Source organism: Cupressus sempervirens, chromosome 10 (assembly GCF_028749045.1).
Source record: "Cupressus sempervirens isolate cs-2001-9-10 chromosome 10, ASM2874904v1, whole genome shotgun sequence".
NCBI lineage: Eukaryota > Viridiplantae > Streptophyta > Pinopsida > Cupressales > Cupressaceae > Cupressus > Cupressus sempervirens.
The window spans coordinates 605,198,141-605,218,349 of record NC_143127.1 but is presented as its reverse complement, the minus strand read 5'-3'; the positions used below and the strand labels follow the sequence as shown (position 1 = coordinate 605,218,349).

Sequence of the window (20,209 nt, the reverse complement as noted above, 5' to 3'; positions counted from 1 at the left end):
AAAACTCTTCAGCCTACCTATTGCACCCAATTGCTAGTTAATTAAGACTCACGGTGATCTCGTGTACCCCTTTGATTCCCCTCCATATAGACTTCCTTGTTTATTTATTTAAATTAATGACACTTTTCAAATGAGCTTGATATATATACATAAATAGTCACAGAATCGAGGCACCACCGTCCGACTATTGGCAAAACAACAAAAAAATACGGTCAGCATCCCACCTAACGTTGTAAGGCTATATAAACCGAACACGGGGGCTGGGAAAAACAAACTGCAAGGCCCTGGCCAAATGCCTGTACAAACCAAATTTTAACCTTGATTGGAAATCGCTTCTACTGAGCAACTTCGTGTCCATCTAGTTTTCCTGTAATCTGTTCAATCGAGGATCATGTTTTCTTGATTTTTTTCATGGATATGCTTACATAGGAGTCCTCTTGCCCAGGAGCATGGAGGCAGAATACCATCAACCCCAACAACAGCAACAACGTTTTCTCCAGCCCCCTCGCACCCATCTCACACTTCTCCATCCTTCGCATTCTCAGCCGCCATTTCTTGCTCATCACCTGCTTTTTCCGTCCCCTTTACACCACACCCATTTTATCCAATTCCATCAATTACAGCAACATCAGCATCAACAGCAACAATTTCCTTATCAGCAAGAACAGCTGCAGAGACAGGAGGAGCAAGAACAGATACCATCCGAGCGAGGAGCTGATCAGATTCATCACCCAATTGGGTTGCATCCCTTGCAGGTTAGACATACTGTACACCAACCTCAACCCCATCAAGGGCATTCTCTTCTTTCTCATCATCACAACCAAACCCATTTTCAACTTATCCAATTTGATCAACCTCAACTTCCAGAGGAACAACTGCAGGACAGAGAACCCACTTCAGAGAACAACCGTGATGAGGGTAATGGACAAGATCCAGAAGAACTTAACGTCACAGAAAACTGCATTGAGAAAAACTATGATGAGTCTCAAATTCAATGTAGCGATAATCCTTCTGTAGAAGCTAAGAGACCTTTAGCTCCCATTGCAACTAGTTTGGGGGACCCTGGTTTTGGAGGGGCTCTGGCTTCCATTCAAATTGCAGTAACTAACCAGGCATTTCAGAATCAAACCACCTTAGCACAAATAGAACAACAGGCTCCTGCCCGGAGAGACACAACTATCGAAGATTTATCAGAATCACAAGAACAGGGTCGTCTCCAGGAAGAAGATCAACTGAAACATACCAATTCCATTTGTGTTGAAAACTCGCATCAGCCAAATGAAAAGAAGAAAAGGAAAAGAATAAAGCAGGTCCAATTCCAATTAGACCCTTTTGGTGAGCATGAGTTCTGAATTCTATGTTTTTGATGAGATTGCTAAATGATTGAACTACACCCACAAATTCTGATTTCATGCACTTTGGATTCGAAGTCATGTGTCAATCAGATATCTGCGATTCTGATTGGCATCATGCCCTAATTTTTTTAATCAGTAAATTGATAGCATTTTCAATGTTGTTCTGGGACTTGCATCCAGTTCGTCCAGGAACTGAGGAATCTAGGCTACTGAATCTTGGTCCTTATTATGGCCTTTGTTTTGCCTCATGCTGGACTTAGGGTTATTTCCTAGTTTATATTTTTAAGATTGCTACGGACAATCAAGAGGCAGCCGTGCTAGGGTCAATTGCGCACTCGGTCCTGTGGCCACAACAGGCCTCTCTGGACTCAATTCTCTTAGCACTTGCACTTGGCACTTGGCACCAACCTCATGCCTTGTTCTAAATGTAAGATGCTTATCCAGCGGGCAAACTACCCAAGCTAGGAATTTTGGGGAACAGCTTATAAGGATCCCAGAAACTCCCCCAAGGCGTTTCTCGTCGCTTTTTTTATTTAGACATTTCAGATTTGAATTGACTTCCAAATATTTTGTTTTTGGGCTGAGGTCTATGGAACTAATGAGATTCATTTCCTGAAGAGCAAATTGCATTCATCAAGTATCCTCTTATCAAATTGGTATTTGCTGCACTGGTGTTAAAACTCAAAATGTTTTGGTTTGTATAGAGTTCTGGTTTACCTGTGCATAGAATACCTCTTACATCTAGTGGTATAAATTGGTCTCAGGTCTATGTGGTCTGTTTTTCTGGCTTAGAAAGCCAGAATGTCCTTAATTTGTTCCAACCTTTATTGGTGCGTCATGATCAGTTGAATGACAATCTATTCTTAAAAAATAAAAAATGCACTCAAATTGTGTTTCTGATATAGCAGTCCAGAGCAAAGGTCTGCTCTATTTATTGCATAAAAAATATGTGGCATAAAATGTCTATTACTAGTCTAACCAACTTATTGAGTTTCCTAATGTTGATTGTATGCCAACCATTTTGTGTTGCACATATTTCTGAATTTGAGAGGATTTCCTGAAGTATATATTGATATCTTGACTACTTATAACCGTATTTACTAGGAATCTTGAGCTGCTGTTTTCAGAATGTTCATTTGCCTATTAGATCTTCCATGGCTGTACAATACCAGAAATTTAGTTTTTGGTTGGTACATATATTTTTGAATTGTGTAAAGTACTTTACTGTACTTGCATGCACATCCAGATCCAGAGGACACAATTTTCATTCCTTTCATAAAATTTTGCTTTACATTGAATATCTTATTATGGAATGTTAGGAATGAAGAAATGAAATTTCAATAGAAGTGCAAGTTGTGGGGTTAACTGTTTATATTTTGATTCTATAGAAGTGAAAAGTCTTTGCAGGTGGTCAAATTAAAAGATATTCTTCTATATCAAATCTTTATAGGCAAAATTGTTTTTCCTAGAAAGGCTTGAGAATAGCTAATCTGTAATGAATGATAATAGTATACAATCTTCCTTGTCTCGTAGTTTACCATGCACTAGCAGATTAAACTGTTTATTGTAAATTCTGTTTCCCAACGAATTTCTTTCCTCTGCAGTGCATAAAAAATTAATGAGAATTGTATATGAGCAACACAATGGGAGCGTTCAGAAATTTGTCACTGCTACTTTGAATTCCTCTGAAGCATTTGATAAGCCAGGGAAGAAAACGGTGACAAGAAAACCCACACTTTCAAAGTGGAAAAGGACAAGGTAAGTTTGTTAGCTCTATTATACCATTTATTTTATTTTGTTCAAATGTAATTTTTTGGAAAGAAACATTCTCAGATTGGCTATATGAGGTTGACATGAGTCTCTGGTTTTCTATTATGTTTTCAAGCTTTTATAGAGTTAATTTTTGTGTCTGTATGATTGTATCTGATCTGAACAAGCAACTTTTGAAAATTTGGTAAGTGTCAGTTATAACAGAACCTCTAATGTTTTTTGGAATATTTTTCGTCTTGTGAAATTAAAAAACTGACGAATTCTTTTAAGATTCGAAATCGATACCACTTTGGTGGAGGATTACAAGGAGTACCTTTGTTTCCGTTGAAAGAAAAATAAATAGTAACTGGCATGTATAAACATTTCCTTTAGGTTGACAATTTGCTTGGTTTTAGTCAGGGGTATTCTGACAAGCTTTATAATGTCATAAAGGTTTGAACAGATGAAGGGAAGTGAAACTCAGGAGCTAGCCATGGCATTCAGATCACTTGCTGAGTCAACAGCCACATCAGAAACAGTATTTGAATTGTTATCAATCCCATGGCAGGAGTTAACAATGTCACAAATAGAGAAGGTTGTCAGTTTAATTATACTGCAAATAGATTTGTAAGAAGTACTTTTTTCTGGTAGTTCTACAATTTAACTCAACACTAAACATGTTTCATCTGTTCAGATGCTAGAAGAAACAAAACGCATGCTTTTTCTCAATGAAAAAGTACATGACTGTACAGAGTGTGGCAAAAGGTTTGCAACGCCAAGCAGCTTGAAGGACCACATGAATGAGCATAGGTTTATGGTTGTGACCTTTTAATTTGAATTTTACATTCACTCTGCAGCTATTTTTATTTATCTGCCAGAAATTCTACCGTTAGCACTTTCTTTTGCCCATCTAAACTGAAAGGTATTATGGTGTACTTGTTATTTTTATTTGAAATCTAATTTTTTTTTTACATGTCCTATTTTCTCATTTGTTTCTAGTGGGGTTAAACCATACAAGTGTAAATTTAAAGATTGTGCCATGCATTTTAAGAGCAAACAGTTGCTTTGTCGACACTTGAAAAAGCATGAATGTGCACATAGGTGTGCATTTGAAGGTTGTGGCAAGCGTTTCGCATTCAAGGAGCGCTTGGTAATATTCTCTTCCTCTGATTTATATAGATTTTCAAGATTCTTCTTTTGTTTTCTTCAATTGTTTTTGTCTAGGACCAATAGATAAAATCATCATTATATATTTTTCCTGTGATTAGATTGTACATCAGAAAATACATAGCAATGAAAGGCCTCTAGTTTGTCCATGGGAGGGTTGTGGAAAGAGATTCAAATGGACAAATTCTCTTCAAGGGCATAAGCGCACACACACAGGCGAAAAACCTTTTCAATGCACGTGAGTAGTAAGCAAGTGAATTACTCTTATCTGTAATTTGTTTAACTTCACTTGCTTGTGCTGCGTTTCCTTTTAAGGGATGGGAATTATATGACCTTTTTTTATAACTACAGAGGTATCGCCGCGACAGAGGGAATTATATGATTTACTTTACAAAATTCATTGGATATAAAAAAATGACTTTGACATAATATTCACTAGTTACTAGAATGACATGCATTCTGATTTTCTTTGCATCCTGTGTTAGATGTGATTGCCCTTTGTATAAAGATTCAAGGTAAATGTGCTTTTACTACAGGTTTCAAGATTGTGGGCGTCATTTTGGTTACAAAGTTGATTTAACAAGGCATGTACGAACTCACTATGGGGAACCAGCTCGTGCTAGCCATTAACAGTGTTTGGGATTCGTAGCTGCATACAAGTAGATGGGTTTATTGTGCTTGACTTTGACTTGAATGGAGAGTGGCGTTCTTTAATTGAGGACTTCAATTGTCAGGGATTTATCAGATTGGGACATTTTCAGAACAGCCAAATACAGTGGAAATATGGTACAGGTACCATACCACAGAGAATACAACTCCCAGGATGCTGTGTTTTTCACATTTGTAGAATAATTGGCGCACTGCAAGAGAATTGAAAGGATGTATGAAAAGAAGGCTTAGCTTAATCAGTTTGATATGAAACACTTCTCCACAAATTGTAAATTTTCTGTGTATAAATGGGAGCTTATTGGTTTAGCTGATTTCCTCATATTATGCCATTTTATTCTTGCCAAAAGAGAGTAAGCTTAAGATTGTATGTGAAAACATTCAGTTTGAAACAAGTTATTTCTATACACTGCAATGCCAAGATGTATTTTGTTTCCAGCATTGTGCCTGTACATATAGGAAAAACTCAACTGGAGTATGCCACATTCATACAGGTTCAGATCACCACTGGCATCTCATTCTGTGTTGGATGATGTGTGGTGTCTGCTGGCTGTAATAACCTTTGGAGCAATCTCCAGTTTAATTTTTATTTAAAAAATAATCCAAAACATGGAACTATGTTGGCTGCCATTTCCATGGTTTGATGTCTGGTATTGGCAAAGCCTTTGCTTCATTAATTGGACATTATTTTAAAAAATACTACCTGGCACAATGCTTTTTGCTTTGTACTTGTAATCAGTGTCAGTAGGTGTAGAAGTTGAATCTTTTTTTCAGTAGCCTTGTTTAAATTTGAGGAAATGTGAAACTGCACTATTGTCAAACAGCAAGGATCCTTTTGATTGGTTCAATGAATTAAACCAGCACAACACAATGGGAGACTGACATATTTTTATTAGGAAGTTGATTCTACACCAGAAACTGATAAGAGTAATTACTTGTTTACAATTGTTAATTAGATTACTTTGATTTAATTAATTAAGCTGTCTATTACTCTAGTTTACTTAAGCTGTCTCTTAGGTGCATATAATTAATATTTTATTTTAATTATAATGCGCAACCTAGCTTTTTTCCCTTTTTAGGGTTTCATTCACCTTTTAAGGTTGAACTCTTATAATTATTGATTTTTACATCTTGGAATACATTTTCTCTCTCACTCCACTGAGATTTCCAAACTTCGCTTTTTCCTCTTTGGTTTTCTTTCAGCAACAGGTTATTTTGCATGCTGGTGTTCTTGGCGAACTGTGAAGTTGGTTTTCTCAACTTCTACATGTTATCAGAGCCCATTTAGGCATCTGTGGAGGATCTTGTAGTGGAGGTAAATGGGGATCACCAAGATCATCATCATCATCATCTAGAAAAGAGACTGGAAAAGATGAGGGATAGTGCCATAGAGGAAGAGTATTCTTCTTTGATGAAGAAGCATACTTGGGATCTTTGTTCTCTTCGTAAGGGAAGAAAGTTAGTGTGATGCAAATGATTATATCATACTAAGTTTGTTGCTGATGGTTTTATTGATAAGTACAAGGCACGTCTTGTTGCAAATGGTTTTTCACAGGTTGAAGGTATTGATTACATTGAGACATTTGCCCACATTGCCAAGATGAACTCTATTCGACTTGTCTTATCCCTTGCCTTGTCTTATCCCTCGCAGCTTCTTAGGGATGACCCATCTTTTAGATGGATGTGAAGTGTGCATTCTTGCATGGTGATCTTACTAAGGAGATTTATATGGAGCAGCTTCAGGGATTTGTGTAGGATTCCTCCTTGGTTTGCAGACTTTGACGCTCATTGTACGGTCTCAAACAGGCCCCTCAGGCTTGGTATGAGAAGATGGACTCCTTTATGGCTTTCTACAAGCTTCACACGTTGCTACTCCAATCCTACAGTATACATTTAGCGTCTTGAGGGTGAGGTTTTGATCCTTGTGCTATATGTTGATGATCTTCTCCTCACAGGAAGCTCATCCTCTATGCTTCAGGATGTTCAACGTGCATTGATGGAACAATTTGAGATGACTGATCTTGGTCTGTTACATTGCTTTCTTGGTCTACAGATTGTTCAGTCCTCTACTGGTATCTTTGTCTACCAGCAGAAGTATGCTCTTGACATGCTTGATTGCAAGCCTGCTCCCACACCTTTTCAGTCGGGTGTTACCTTGTCTACCTCTTACACTTTGCCTTTAGTGGATCCTACATTGTAGCGGCAGTTGGTTGGGAGTTTGTTGTACCTAACACATACTCATCCTAATCTCTCCTTTGTAGTTGGTCTTGTCTCTCAGTTTTCACATAAGCCTAATGAGAGTTATTGGCAAGTTGGCAAGTGTATTTAGAGATACATTCAGGGCACACTTATGTATGGCATTCGTTACACATCTGAGACAACTCACATTGTTGGCTTCACCGAGTTAGATTGGGCTGGTGATGTTGATGATCAAAAGTCTACGTCTAGCTTTGTCTTTTGAATTGGCTCTGGTCCTATCACTTGGTCATGCAAGAAGCAGCATGCTCATCCACTTTCATCTACAGAGGCTAAGTATAGAGCAACAGTGCATGCTAGTTACGAGATTTTATGGCTTCAGCAGTTGATGATTGAGTTTGGTTTTCCTCCTAATTGTCATATTGTTCTATGGTGCAATAATCAAAGTGCTATTCACATTTCTTGCAACCCGGTGGAGCATCAACGCACAAAACACATTGAACTTCATATGCATTTCATTCGTCAGCAAATTTAGGATAGTGTTCTCTCTTTGGAGTACATTCCTATTGACACACAGGTTGCTAACATCTTCACCAAACTTTTTGCATCGCCACACTATCTTCAGTTGCGTTCTATGCTTGGGGTTACGGAAGTTGTCCTTGGGGGGTCTTGTTGAGGCCTTCCTTCATGTTTTTTTAGCATGTTTGTTTTATATCTTCTTGGAGTAGGTTTTTTTCCCACTAGTTTTTCTATATTTCTCCAGTTCTAGAGATTTCATTATTTTGGGTACCTAATCGGGCCTTGTTGTTGGGACCCATTTTCCTGCTTTTATAGCTGTGCTAGGTTAGCTTAACTCTTGAGCTTCGCTTAAGGGAGGGTGTTAGAGTAATTATTTGTTTACACTTATTAATTAGATCGCTTTGATTTAACTAATTGAGTTGTCTATTGTAAGGAAACTTGGCAACAAAGAATATAACCGTTTCCACATAACCCATAATAGATCTGAATATAAACACGAAATTAAAATCCACATGCAAGAGAATAGACAACATACCCACAAAATGTGACACAAGATATACTTTGGGAAACCCTCATTGAGGGGAAACCCAGCCTCCAAAAGCATCCATCATCATGTATTATTCAGCAAAAATATCATTGCCATACAACCATGGAAGCCTTCATGGCCATAGCCACAACCGAGCAAACTATGTGAACAAGCATGAATCCACACATCCCATGCCATGCTTCCAACCTTCACAAATGCTCCCTTGGCTAACCTGTCAAGCCTTGTCCCGCTCGACTCTTGCCTTTTGTCTTCTTCTTGTCACTTTCTTACACTCTTTTTTCTCTACAACAACTACCCTTGTGGCTGCTTATATAGTAGCAAGTCCCACAAAACCACCAAGTGGTATTACATAAACCATGTGCTAAAAACCATGTGCTACCTAACCCACTGACCCCACATTTAATATTGGGCATTTAATTCTTTTTCCCAATATTAAATAATTACATGAAATATTTTCACAATGTTACAATACAACTCATCAAGAATATTCCATGGGAATCTTTACATGTTACACGTCCATCTAGGTACAACATTACATAATAAAATAAAATTAAAAAATAACAATATTATGCAATGTGTGCAACACCCATTATCTCAACAATCTCCCACTTGTTGTATACATTGCATAGGGTCAATCCGTAGCCACATAAATGAACAAGGGAACAATCCCTCCCAGCACATCCACCATCATGGATCAAAATACACCAAGTGCTCCATCCTGGTACCCGAAACAAAATCAAAGTATCCAGCATCTCAAACATGAATGATCTCACCTCCTATTATGCCACTCCCACTGGACATACATAGAAGCCATCCAAAGAGAAAGCCACTCAACCTGTCACATTAGAAGATCATAAAATCTTGTACCAACTGAAATTCCAAGCACAAATAACCCGATCCAAAAGGTAATCACATGTATCTGTAGTTGTCAAAATATCCATAGCTGAAATAGCACCCACAGCAAGTGCCAAACCCATCCAACTATCCATACCTCAAAAGTATAACAAGTGAATCTCATATCACCGACATATCCAATTTGCAACCTGTAATCACAAGCCTCAAGAGCAATACCTACCACATATATACCAAGAAGCTCCCACGGCAAAAGATAATGTCAAATCTATAACCAATCCACTCACAACATCTCAAAGAAGTGAATCCATGTAGTATCAAGGACATCCACAATACATAAACTAATATCCTGCAAGAACAACTCTCATAACAAGTCTCCAATGCTCTCCCAAGTTCACCACAACCAACAGAGGAAAGAGATAAAGGAATAACCATGTCATCTCTCACATGACAAACATGAGCACAAACCAGTGATCACAATCTCTAACCAATCTCAAATCCAATGTAGGCAAAACTGAACATCCAGGAAGATAACCAAGACCAAAGAAACCATGCAAATCATAACCTGTATCATGTCCTTCTACACACACCTCTAGATGTAAACTGTGCAAGTATGATCTCCTCCATAAAACCCCAACAAGAAGCCTCAACAACACCCAAACCATACCATATAACTAATCATGGATGTAAGCCTCTCACAAGAAGATCAAACTCAATAAACCATTCCTAAACCAAGGAATATGCCCAAATATAAAACCATCTCCCAAACTCAACCAGCATAACAACATATGCACATGGAGATAACCAATGCTTAACCATATCTCAAATGAACCCTCCATAACTAACTCATGTACCATAGCTCAAGATCCATATCCATGAAAGAAAAGCATAAATATAATGCAACTGAGAGAAACAATGGGCTATACCTCTCAAGTAGCAAATCGCCGAGTAGACCAAGAGTGGGGAATGAGAATGCTCATCAAGATACCCAAGTCTCCAACCAAGACTCATATAAGAACAATCTCCTCTCAAGTCCATATCAGGTGACTACCCCTCGGACTTCCTGCTGAAACCATCAACCATCCCAACAAATACTTCTCTAATCCAAGAGAAATCAGCATCACCAGCGTCTCTAAGTACCCATGAGCACCTATAACCAATCAATCCATGCCAACTCCAAATGCAACATAGCAATATCATGAAGTATCCAGCTTATGATCAGTGTACTCAATACTAAGAAACTAAACCAAGATCAATGTCAAAGTTCCAACCATGGCCTCAGGAACATAAACATGACAACATGATCTTACCATCTCAACCAAAGAGATAACATGCTCCACATGAACATACCATAACATGTCACAACTCTAAACGCGTATCAAGAGTATACCATGACATAATAATGAAACCATCCTCATACCAAGGATAACATGCCAAATAAAAACATAAACCACACCTTTGCCAAGAACCCTGTGAGTCCTCAAGATGCAACCATCTCCACACACCATGAAGAAAACCATCTCCACATACTAGGAAGAACCATCTCCACATACCATGAAGAACCATCTCCACACACCATGAAGATAACCAAGAACTCCATGAGTCCTCAAGATCTATCCATCTTCACACACCATGAAGATAACAAGTGCACCATGCAAATGTCAAAGACGCTTCTGCAGCAACAGGATCTAAGACAAACCTCCAACATCTGCAAACACTCAATAAATATATCAATGCCAACAACTCCCACTCAACTGTGGTACCAACTCACCTATGGCATCATAAAATCCATCCTCTCCAAACCAAGAAGATATAAACCAAGCCAAGAACTAATTCTGCACTGTCGCCCCATCACTGTCACAAGCTCCCACTAAATTGTGTATCCAAGCTATCCATGACATCATGATGAAAACCCATCCTCTAACCATGAGAATCAACCAAGGCATCAAACTATCAAAGAACTCAAAGTGCACATCATGAGATCCTCAAAAGAAAATTAAATAACCATGATCCTCAACCAAGAAGATATACCACCATAACTATATCAGAAATCCAAGCTAATGAACATCAAGGATGTACCTGTATAACCAATCATGTCATGCCAAAATCTATGACACCATGATCACATCCATGAACTGAGCATCTGTCTCTCAATATGTCTAACCTGTCAGCATAGTCAACCACAATCCTCCACCATGACTGTACCTGGTAACATCTCATCCCTTCTACATGAAGAAAAAAAATTAGCAAATCATGTGACTTAGGGCATAGACAACCCAAATCCAAGCCACCAATCTGAATATGCACCGATAATGAAAGATCAATGGGCAAAGACAACCCATAACCAAGCTATAAATGCAACCTGTAAGTATAGACCGCTTACAACACTGCACAACTTGTAGATCCAACAAGTCATCATGCATATCCAAATCAAACACTGATAACCATATCATCATGAGACCAAACTTGAGTATACAATGACATCAAAACTTAAATCTCCAATGCCATAAACTCACAATGTTACCATAGTCAAAATATATTAATAAACTGTGTAGATCGATATATCAATAAATAAATCATGTCAAACCTGCACCAAATCTAAACCAATGTGTAGAGCTCTCCAAGAGCTTTCCGTTGACTACTCGAAGTCCAAAATGCGACTCCGTATGCCCAAGTTATGCCCTAATTCGTGCTCAAAATAAATAACATCTGACTTTAGGGCTCTGAAAATCTGAATTTTTTTTAAAATCACAGAACCAAACCTACACCATCTTGTAGTGCTCTGAATTAGCTTTCCAACGCCTGTAAGAACTTTGAAATCCGATATTCTGAGAGAAAGTTATGGCCATTTTACTAAGACAGTCTTTTTACCATTTTCAGTACGATTTTTTATTTTTTATTTTTTCAGTGACAAAAATTTCGACGGGATTAAATTTGACAGCCATCATGGGCTGAAACCAAAAAACTCTTTCATTTCCTCTGAACATGGCCAAACTAGGGCATATTATATATCAAAATTTATGGAAATGTCGACCCGGATCCAATGGTGAGGTTTGTTTTTACCTAGGAGGTCATTTCTACATGCTACCCCCCAAAACCCTCATTTAAATGAAGCATCCGAAAATTCCTTTTGTCCAACAATTTTACATGCCCAAATCTTTTAACATCCCATCATAACAACAAATCCAAAACCCTCAGACCTGCAATAAATCATTCATATATCTTGCCCTTTTCTTTTATCCTCTCATGCATTCCCATGGATTCAATCTAGGGTTACAATAATAAAACCATAGCTCTGATACCACTTGTAAGGAAACTTGGCAACAAAGAATATAACCGTTTCCACATAACCCATAATAGATCTGAATATAAACACGAAATTAAAATCCACATGCAAGAGAATAGACAACATACCCACAAAATGTGACACAAGATATACTTTGGGAAACCCTCATTGAGGGGAAACCCAGCCTCCAAAAGCATCCATCATCATGTATTATTCAGCAAAAATATCATTGCCATACAACCATGGAAGCCTTCATGGCCATAGCCACAACCGAGCAAACTATGTGAACAAGCATGAATCCACACATCCCATGCCATGCTTCCAACCTTCACAAATGCTCCCTTGGCTAACCTGTCAAGCCTTGTCCCGCTCGACTCTTGCCTTTTGTCTTCTTCTTGTCACTCTCTTACACTCTTTTTTCTCTACAACAACTACCCTTGTGGCTGCTTATATAGTAGCAAGTCCCACAAAACCACCAAGTGGTATTACATAAACCGTGTGCTAAAAACCATGTGCTACCTAACCCACTGACCCCACATTTAATATTGGGCATTTAATTCTTTTCCCCAATATTAAATAATTACATGAAATATTTTCACAATGTTACAATACAACTCATCAAGAATATTCCATGGGAATCTTTACATGTTACACGTCCATCTAGGTACAACATTACATAATAAAATAAAATTAAAAAATAACAATATTATGCAATGTGTGCAACACCCATTATCTCAACATCTATTACTCTAGTTTACTTAAGTTGCCTCTTAGGTGCATATAATTAATATTTTATATTAATTATAATGCGCAACCTAGCTTTTTTCTTTTTTTCACCTTTAAGGTTGAATTCTTGTAATTATTGTTTTTAACATCTTGAAATACATTTTCTCTCTCACTCCACTGAGATTTCCAAGCTTCGCTTTTTCCTCTTTGGTTTCCTTCCAGCAACAGGGTATTTTGCATGTAGGTGTTCTTGGTAGACTGTGAAGTTGGTTTTCTCAACTTCTACAGAAACAACATGCATGTGATGTTGAATACAGTGAAGTGTTGTATGCATCCTTCTGCACTAGTATTTGCTAATTTTTTAGAATTGGCTCTTTCTAAATTTATACAATCCAAATTGAGGTTCTCAGATGAAATTTCATGGGAATGTTGTTTGGAGTTTGACTAGTAATCTAACATGGTCAGATTTCTTATTTCCTTTTCATAAAGATACTATCCATCTCTTGCGTTTGATTGATTATATTTTCTACTAGATGGAATTGACATATCAACATTAATGGGAACATTTTAGTGGGAACATTTTAGTGATTTTTGGGTACTGCAGTAACATTGTCAACTTGCTTATGGTCAGATTGCTTATTTCCTTTTTAGATAGATACTATCCATCCCTCACATTTGATTGATTCTATTATCATATGCTAGATGGATTTGACATATCAAGTTTCATGGGATCATTTTAGTGAGTTTTGTGTAGTTCAATAACATTGTCAACCTGCTTCCAAGCGATATCCAAGTTGTTTTTTCAAATTGAGTGGCAACTGAAGAAAAAGTGTATAATAAAAAGAACATAGAATTTAGAGTTTCAAAATAGAAAAAAACTTGTTTCTGTGGAGATCAGTTTTTGGATGTTTGGTACTCTAAACTTTGCATTTCCTTCTCCCTCGTACCTACATTGTTATTCTTTACTGTGTTTTTAATCAAGTTTGAAGTGCCATGTAAAAAGGCCAATAGAGTAAAGATGGTGATCAACCGATCATAATATAAACATAAAAGCAAAAATCCTTATTTTTTTAATAAATTACTGATGGTCATCGGTGATTGTCATAAGTTGTCTTGATAGAAGAAAAAGGCAAAGGATTAATCATCATTTAAATTATAGGTGAACATTGGGGCATGCAACTATTATCACCAATTCAACGGTTGCATTATTTAGTACATACAAGAAAACAACTATGTCAAGAAAGGTAACACAATGGGCATCATTGCTTTCTATCTGTCCAGTAGCAATCATCATGGAGAATTAGATCTTTGAGCATTTGGAATCCTTCATGAGCTAGTTCTTCTTGGTGAATATATGTACTACTTGATCATTTGAATTGTAATATATAATTTGATTGATCCTTAGTAAATCAAACCTACGATATAGTCATGTTGAATATTAACATGTTTGATCCTAAAATGAAATAAATAAATGACTCTTTATTGTTTGTATATCATTTTAAAAATATTATTATAGGTAAAAACAAGTTTCGAATGGTCCAAAAAGTCTTTACAACAAAAAGAATTCAATACAACTATAAACAACAAAAAGTAGTAGGAAAAAAAGGTCGACTGCCAAAGAAAGAATATATAGCACTCTTTGTTGTTACAAAGAAGGGCCATTACATGTCTAGCGTAAATCATCTAGGTCTTATTGTTGCAACTTGATACTTCTAATTCACCATCGAGAGTAATGTTGGTTGTTTTTTGGACTTAATTAAAAAAATTATAGAACTAAAAGTCCAAATATCATGCACTCCCCCTCTCTCTATGGTACCCTCTCTCTCTCTCTCTCTCTCTCTCTCTCTCTCTCTCTCTCTCTCTCTCTCTCTCTCTCTCTCTATGGTACAAGTCTATCCTTGAATATCATGCCCTTGGTGCATGCCTATTTAGGATAAACTATCCAATAATGTTGACTTGCTAAAGCTAAAACCACGTAGATAGTATTAATTCTTGCTATACAAACAAATCTTTTAGTGTGATCAGTATCTTTCTACTAGGTGCACCTTTTGGATACCAAATTATTCCAAATTGTTTTGTTCATTGAGTCTTCCTTCAGAGTATACTTAATTTTGTATTAATTTTGTACATTTGCCTTGTCCTAACAATTTTATCGCTCAATAATAGGTTTTGACCTTGATAATTTTATTAATGTTAAAATATTTGTTTTACACCCCATTCAAGTGCATACACTTGGGAAAAAAGAATATATAAAGAAAACCTCTAGTATTGCAGATACACTAACACTTCATCTTGGACTAGTGAATACAAGTATACATGACTAGTGTGAAAAAATGCAATTTAGGCTACTTACATTATCACTAATTTTAATGATTATTATTATGTGATTGCACTTCTATCCTTTTAGTCGCCTTCCATTATTTTGTCTGGACAACTTGCACAACAAAACACCTTTACTACAAGCTAAGATCAATTTATTAGTGTCCAATAGTATCAATTATGTCTTAAAAAATTGTTAACTTTATATAAGATGATAGTTTAACCGATGTTAAAGATAAAAGATAGCTAAAATGAAATGAAATGAATTCTAAATGTGAACTTTTCTCAATCATAGATTCCTTACAACCTTGAAGTCTCTTATCTTGGAGCAATCATCACTTTTTATGATTATGCAGGGTAAGATGTTACAAAGGTTAAAAAGAAAAATGCTTGAAATAAGAATAACTATAAATTAACACTTATTTTGTAGGAGTTTGTTATTCAATGATCAAGATAATCAAAGTAATATAAATTATGGCTATTCATCAAAACCATTTGAGCTTCAGAATTGGTCATAGCTCCCAGGAATCACCTGCATGCACAAAAGCAATGGAGGCTAGAGTTCACGGATCTATAAAGGATGAGACATTCTTGATTGTGAAAAACATTACAAATTGTATTGAATGGATGAATGTTACAAAGAGAGATCAATTCTTATAAAAGGAGATCAAAACCATAAAAGGATCTAGCCTAGGTTGCATGATAGTAATTAATAAAATAATTAATTATTATATGCCTAAAGTTTAGCTTAAGCAAACTAGAGATAATAAGTGACTTAATAATTAAATCAAAGATTTAATTAAAAAGAAAATACTTTATACTCTAACACTAAGTTTGACTCATATAGATTAATTCTCCCTTTACAAATGGGGATGTGGATTAATATAATTAAAGGAATTCCTATGTTAATATTTTAAGTACATTCCTCTTTGTTGAAAAGATCTAACATATAAGGGAGAAAGAAGAAAGAACGATCTTGTAGAAAGTCGTGTTATTTCTTCCCAATCTAGATCTAAGCTCTACATTTAATCATAAGAAAAAATTCTCATATTTATTATTGCTATTACTTTGGAAATTAGAATTAGAGTGATTTCCCCTTTTTCTTAAAAACAAGAATGTTAATGAAATACATAGTAGATTACCAAAATTGAACTTCTTAAACCTCTCAGTGCAAACTAAACCAGAATTGATATTATGTCATCATTATGGTAATTCAAAGTGTAACAAATAATTTTAAATGATAGATCCCATAAATAGATAAAATTAAAATGTATTGCTACAATAAGAAATAATTGTTGCCAAACTGATATATAAATGAAAGGAGAAACAAAGAGTGAAGGATCAACTAGCTTTATGAGATGTGCCTCTCAATCTTCATTATGCTAACAAGTGTATTTTTTGACTAGAATGATATATATGTAAAGTAAAGGAGAGACAACAAATAGAGAAAATAAAAGAGATTGAAATTCAAATATATAAATATAAATTGATAAATTACATTATATATATATATATATATATATATATATATATATATATATATATATATATATATATATATATATATATATATATATATATATATACGTACATAGATATGTATATATATGATCTACATTTATATATAAACATAAAAGAAAAACTAAAATAGAAAAAACATAAACAAACTAATAAATAAATGTATATTAATTTAGTAGGAAGTATGCATGAATTAAGTTTTTACTCCACCCCCCCCACAAAAAGAAAAGAAAAAAGAGAAAAAAGAAACTATATGAACTATCTATATGAGAGTAAGAGTGTTCAACAAAAGTCCGCAAGACAACCAAAATATTAAGTCAGATTTGTCCTTAACATAATAAACTACCATATTCTTATCTACCTAGACATTCTATTACCAAAATATTAAGTCATATTTGTCCTTAACATATTAAACTACCATATTCTCATCTTCTTGGACATTCTATTTATGCTTGATCAAAACTAGTTCCTCATTTGAACCACTGTTTAAGTCCACCGATATCTCCAACAAATTGTTTTTATAGAGAATTTTCATAGCACTACTCTTGGCAAATGAATTTGGTGAAGCTTAATTTGGATAGTTTCCAAAGCTAATTTCTTAAATGATTGATGAACATCATACCCTTCAACTTTAAGATACTATAGAAGTCATTCGTTGTCAGCTATTTGAATCAATTTAGTCCTACAATCACCCCATTTGATCTATGAGTGAAACTATAATCAAAATATTTCTCACCAAAATCTTTAAGTAAGCTTCTCCTTACCAAATTCTCAATTGGATTCAAAATACAATTCCATCTCTCATGAGTAATGGGGCCTAGAAAGGCCATTTCTCTAGTCTTAGTTGCTTAGAAAGTATGAATATTTGGTTTCATTGCTCTACAAAGAAAACTCCTAGGGGAGAGGGACAAATAGTGGTGAGGTCTAACTCCATCAACATGTAGTCATACCATAAGTACAATATGAACAATCAAACATTTAAACATTATCAATTGATGAGCTTAAGGGGATTTCTAATGAATGATTCATAAGGCACAACACTTGGTGAAGGTTTTGCAAATAGGGTTGCAAGCTTTGGGTTTAACCATGGAGGAAACTCCATAGTTAAGTGCAGTCAAGCTGGAGTAGTATTGGGTTGGGTGACCTCCCCAGAAGTTCTGACACTTCACCCTTGTGAGCATCACCTAGATCCAATGAGTGCTAAGTGTTCCATTTATTCTCATGAGATATGGATTCATGTTGAATCAATACTCATGAAACATGGGTCAATGAGTTTGACTCAAAATCACATAGTTAAATCTTGATAGCAATATCATAATTATCTATTCTTCTTATCTTTTTATAACTTGGTCTTTATTGTAATTTGAATAACAATATTGACTAGTATTTCATGGTCCTAAGATAACAAACTTTGTTGAATGTAAACATGTAAATGTAAAACACCATAAACATTCCCACAAGTTTGACACTAGGATTTAACGTGGAAACCCAATTTGTAAAAAATCACCAACAACATATCACCACTTTTTGACTCTTTTGAAGTGAGCTCTGTTAGGATCCAACCCTATTAAAGGTTACAATACATAGTGTTAAATGTTACTTGGTTAGAGGATTTAATCACCTTGTTAGCAGTGGCCTTGTCAGAGGACTTTAGATCATTCCATTAGAATATCACCTTGTTAAAGGATTTACATAGACTGTTAAATCCTTCAATGACTGTTAGGTCAACCTTTGATTAAAAAGATTTCAATACAAATTGTTTACAATGATTAAAAATAAAATAGGAGGGTTTGATTTGTATGATTACAACTCATTTTGCAGTTTCAAATCTTTGTTTAATTCATGTGTTAAATCCCTGATAAGCCTCCCTTTTCACCTTTGTCCTTGACTTGCTCGGCCACCCTTCACAACAAACTTTAATCCTTTTTCTTAGATTCTCTTATCAACCTCAACAACTTTGTTCCATCTTATTGGAAATCTCGCACATGCATACAACTTCTCTATTCTTTTCTCTTCTTCGCATATATCATTCGTGTTCATCACCTCCACATCTAAAGTTTGTCTCTATGCCTCCTTAAATAGGTAAAACTAACCCTTTTCCATTTTCAAAATCATCATAGATCTTAGGGTTTGCGATTTGATTCATCGTGTTCATCGTATCTGTACATCTCCTTTCTTTTTCCCATTTCTAGAAACCTCTCATTGAATTAATCTCTTAGATCATTTATCTAATCCTCTCCTTGAATTAAATGATCCAACACATCAATCCTTATCTTTAACACGCTTTCCATATCCCAATAAATCAATTGAGTTGACTAGAAATCATGATTCCTCATACACATTCAAAATACTATCACTTGGCCAACACTAAGTTCTAACACTTGGTCATCATTAAATTGCTCGATCGCTACAGAACTTCTAGCTCGACATCAATATAGTTTGCTTGGTCAATACTAATACTCAGTCAACACTAAATTATCTCAACACTTACTATGGCTTGGTTGACACTAGCATCACTTGACATGAGAATGTTTGGGAAAGTTGGATGTCTTAAATGAGGTCCTCAAATGGTCTTTCCCACTCAGTAGATTGGAGCCAAATTTTGAAGTTTCTTGGGCAGTAATCCATATTTATAAAAAAAGATAAATGACAAGTGAATGTCATTGTTACCATACAATTATGTATATAAAGAAGTTCGCACAAATTGACAACAATGTGAAAGAGAACATGATTTAAGCATGAATCACCATGAATGTCCATAATTGATTGAAGTACCACATTGTTGTGAAAAAACCTTTACCCACATGCCACTATAAAAGAGAATTTATGACTTGAGTTGTACCCTACATGTAAAAGAATTATTGTATTCATGAAAGGATAAGCGAGATAAGTGACTTCATCTTGTTGAGACCACAAATTTATAAAACAATATTTGGGGACTATAACATATGCATGATTAATAATGGATCACATTTAAAGTGATTAGAAGTATGTAAATGGGAATAATCAATCACTTGTGTACTAATATATTGAAGAAATGACCTAGTCACAATTCTACCATATTCCAATATCTTTCTAACATGTAAGATGAAATTCTTGGAAGTATGAGAATGGGTAAAATCAACCATTCATAATTCTAACTTATGGGTGAAAACAACTAGTCATAATTGTAGCATGTGGGTGTAATTAATTGGTAGTGGATCAACCAAATTCCATTCTTTAGGTAAGGACAGTGAATTATTCAGAAAAATGCTAGTTTAACATTGAAAGTTGGATGGGACAACACATCCAAAAGGAAAGCAAAAATCC

The 20,209-nt window shown here is 35.5% G+C and overlaps 1 protein-coding gene and 1 pseudogene across 2 annotated transcripts; both read left to right on the top strand.

Annotated features, from left to right (window-relative positions):
• Nucleotides 1-177: 177 nt before the first annotated feature.
• On the top strand, nt 178-5,567 carry LOC149535313 (uncharacterized). Of its 2 annotated transcripts, XM_089804051.1 has the most exons (7): nt 178-1,335; nt 2,960-3,113; nt 3,558-3,699; nt 3,799-3,914; nt 4,104-4,254; nt 4,373-4,509; nt 4,808-5,567. In XM_089804051.1, exons 1-7 carry the CDS (start codon nt 450-452, stop codon nt 4,899-4,901), a joined length of 1,680 nt encoding a protein of 559 aa, XP_089660177.1. In that variant the 5' UTR covers nt 178-449; the 3' UTR covers nt 4,902-5,567. The 2 variants fall into 2 exon arrangements, with proteins under 2 accessions (XP_089660177.1, XP_089660178.1); XM_089804052.1 differs by lacking the exon at nt 4,373-4,509.
• Nucleotides 5,415-20,209, top strand: part of LOC149535312 (pre-mRNA-splicing factor ATP-dependent RNA helicase DEAH1-like) — a 100,396-nt pseudogene continuing 85,601 nt past the window's right edge.

What these genes read in the sequence shown, in the direction of transcription:
- LOC149535313 (XM_089804051.1), top strand. Translation starts at nt 450, where the DNA reads ATGGAGGCAGAATACCATCAACCCCAACAACAGCAACAACGTTTTCTC. An exon ending in CAATGTCACAAATAGAGAAG is followed by an intron (nt 3,700 to 3,798) that starts GTTGTCAGTTTA and finishes TCATCTGTTCAG; the next exon opens with ATGCTAGAAGAAACAAAACG. An exon ending in TCGCATTCAAGGAGCGCTTG is followed by an intron (nt 4,255 to 4,372) that starts GTAATATTCTCT and finishes TCCTGTGATTAG; the next exon opens with ATTGTACATCAGAAAATACA.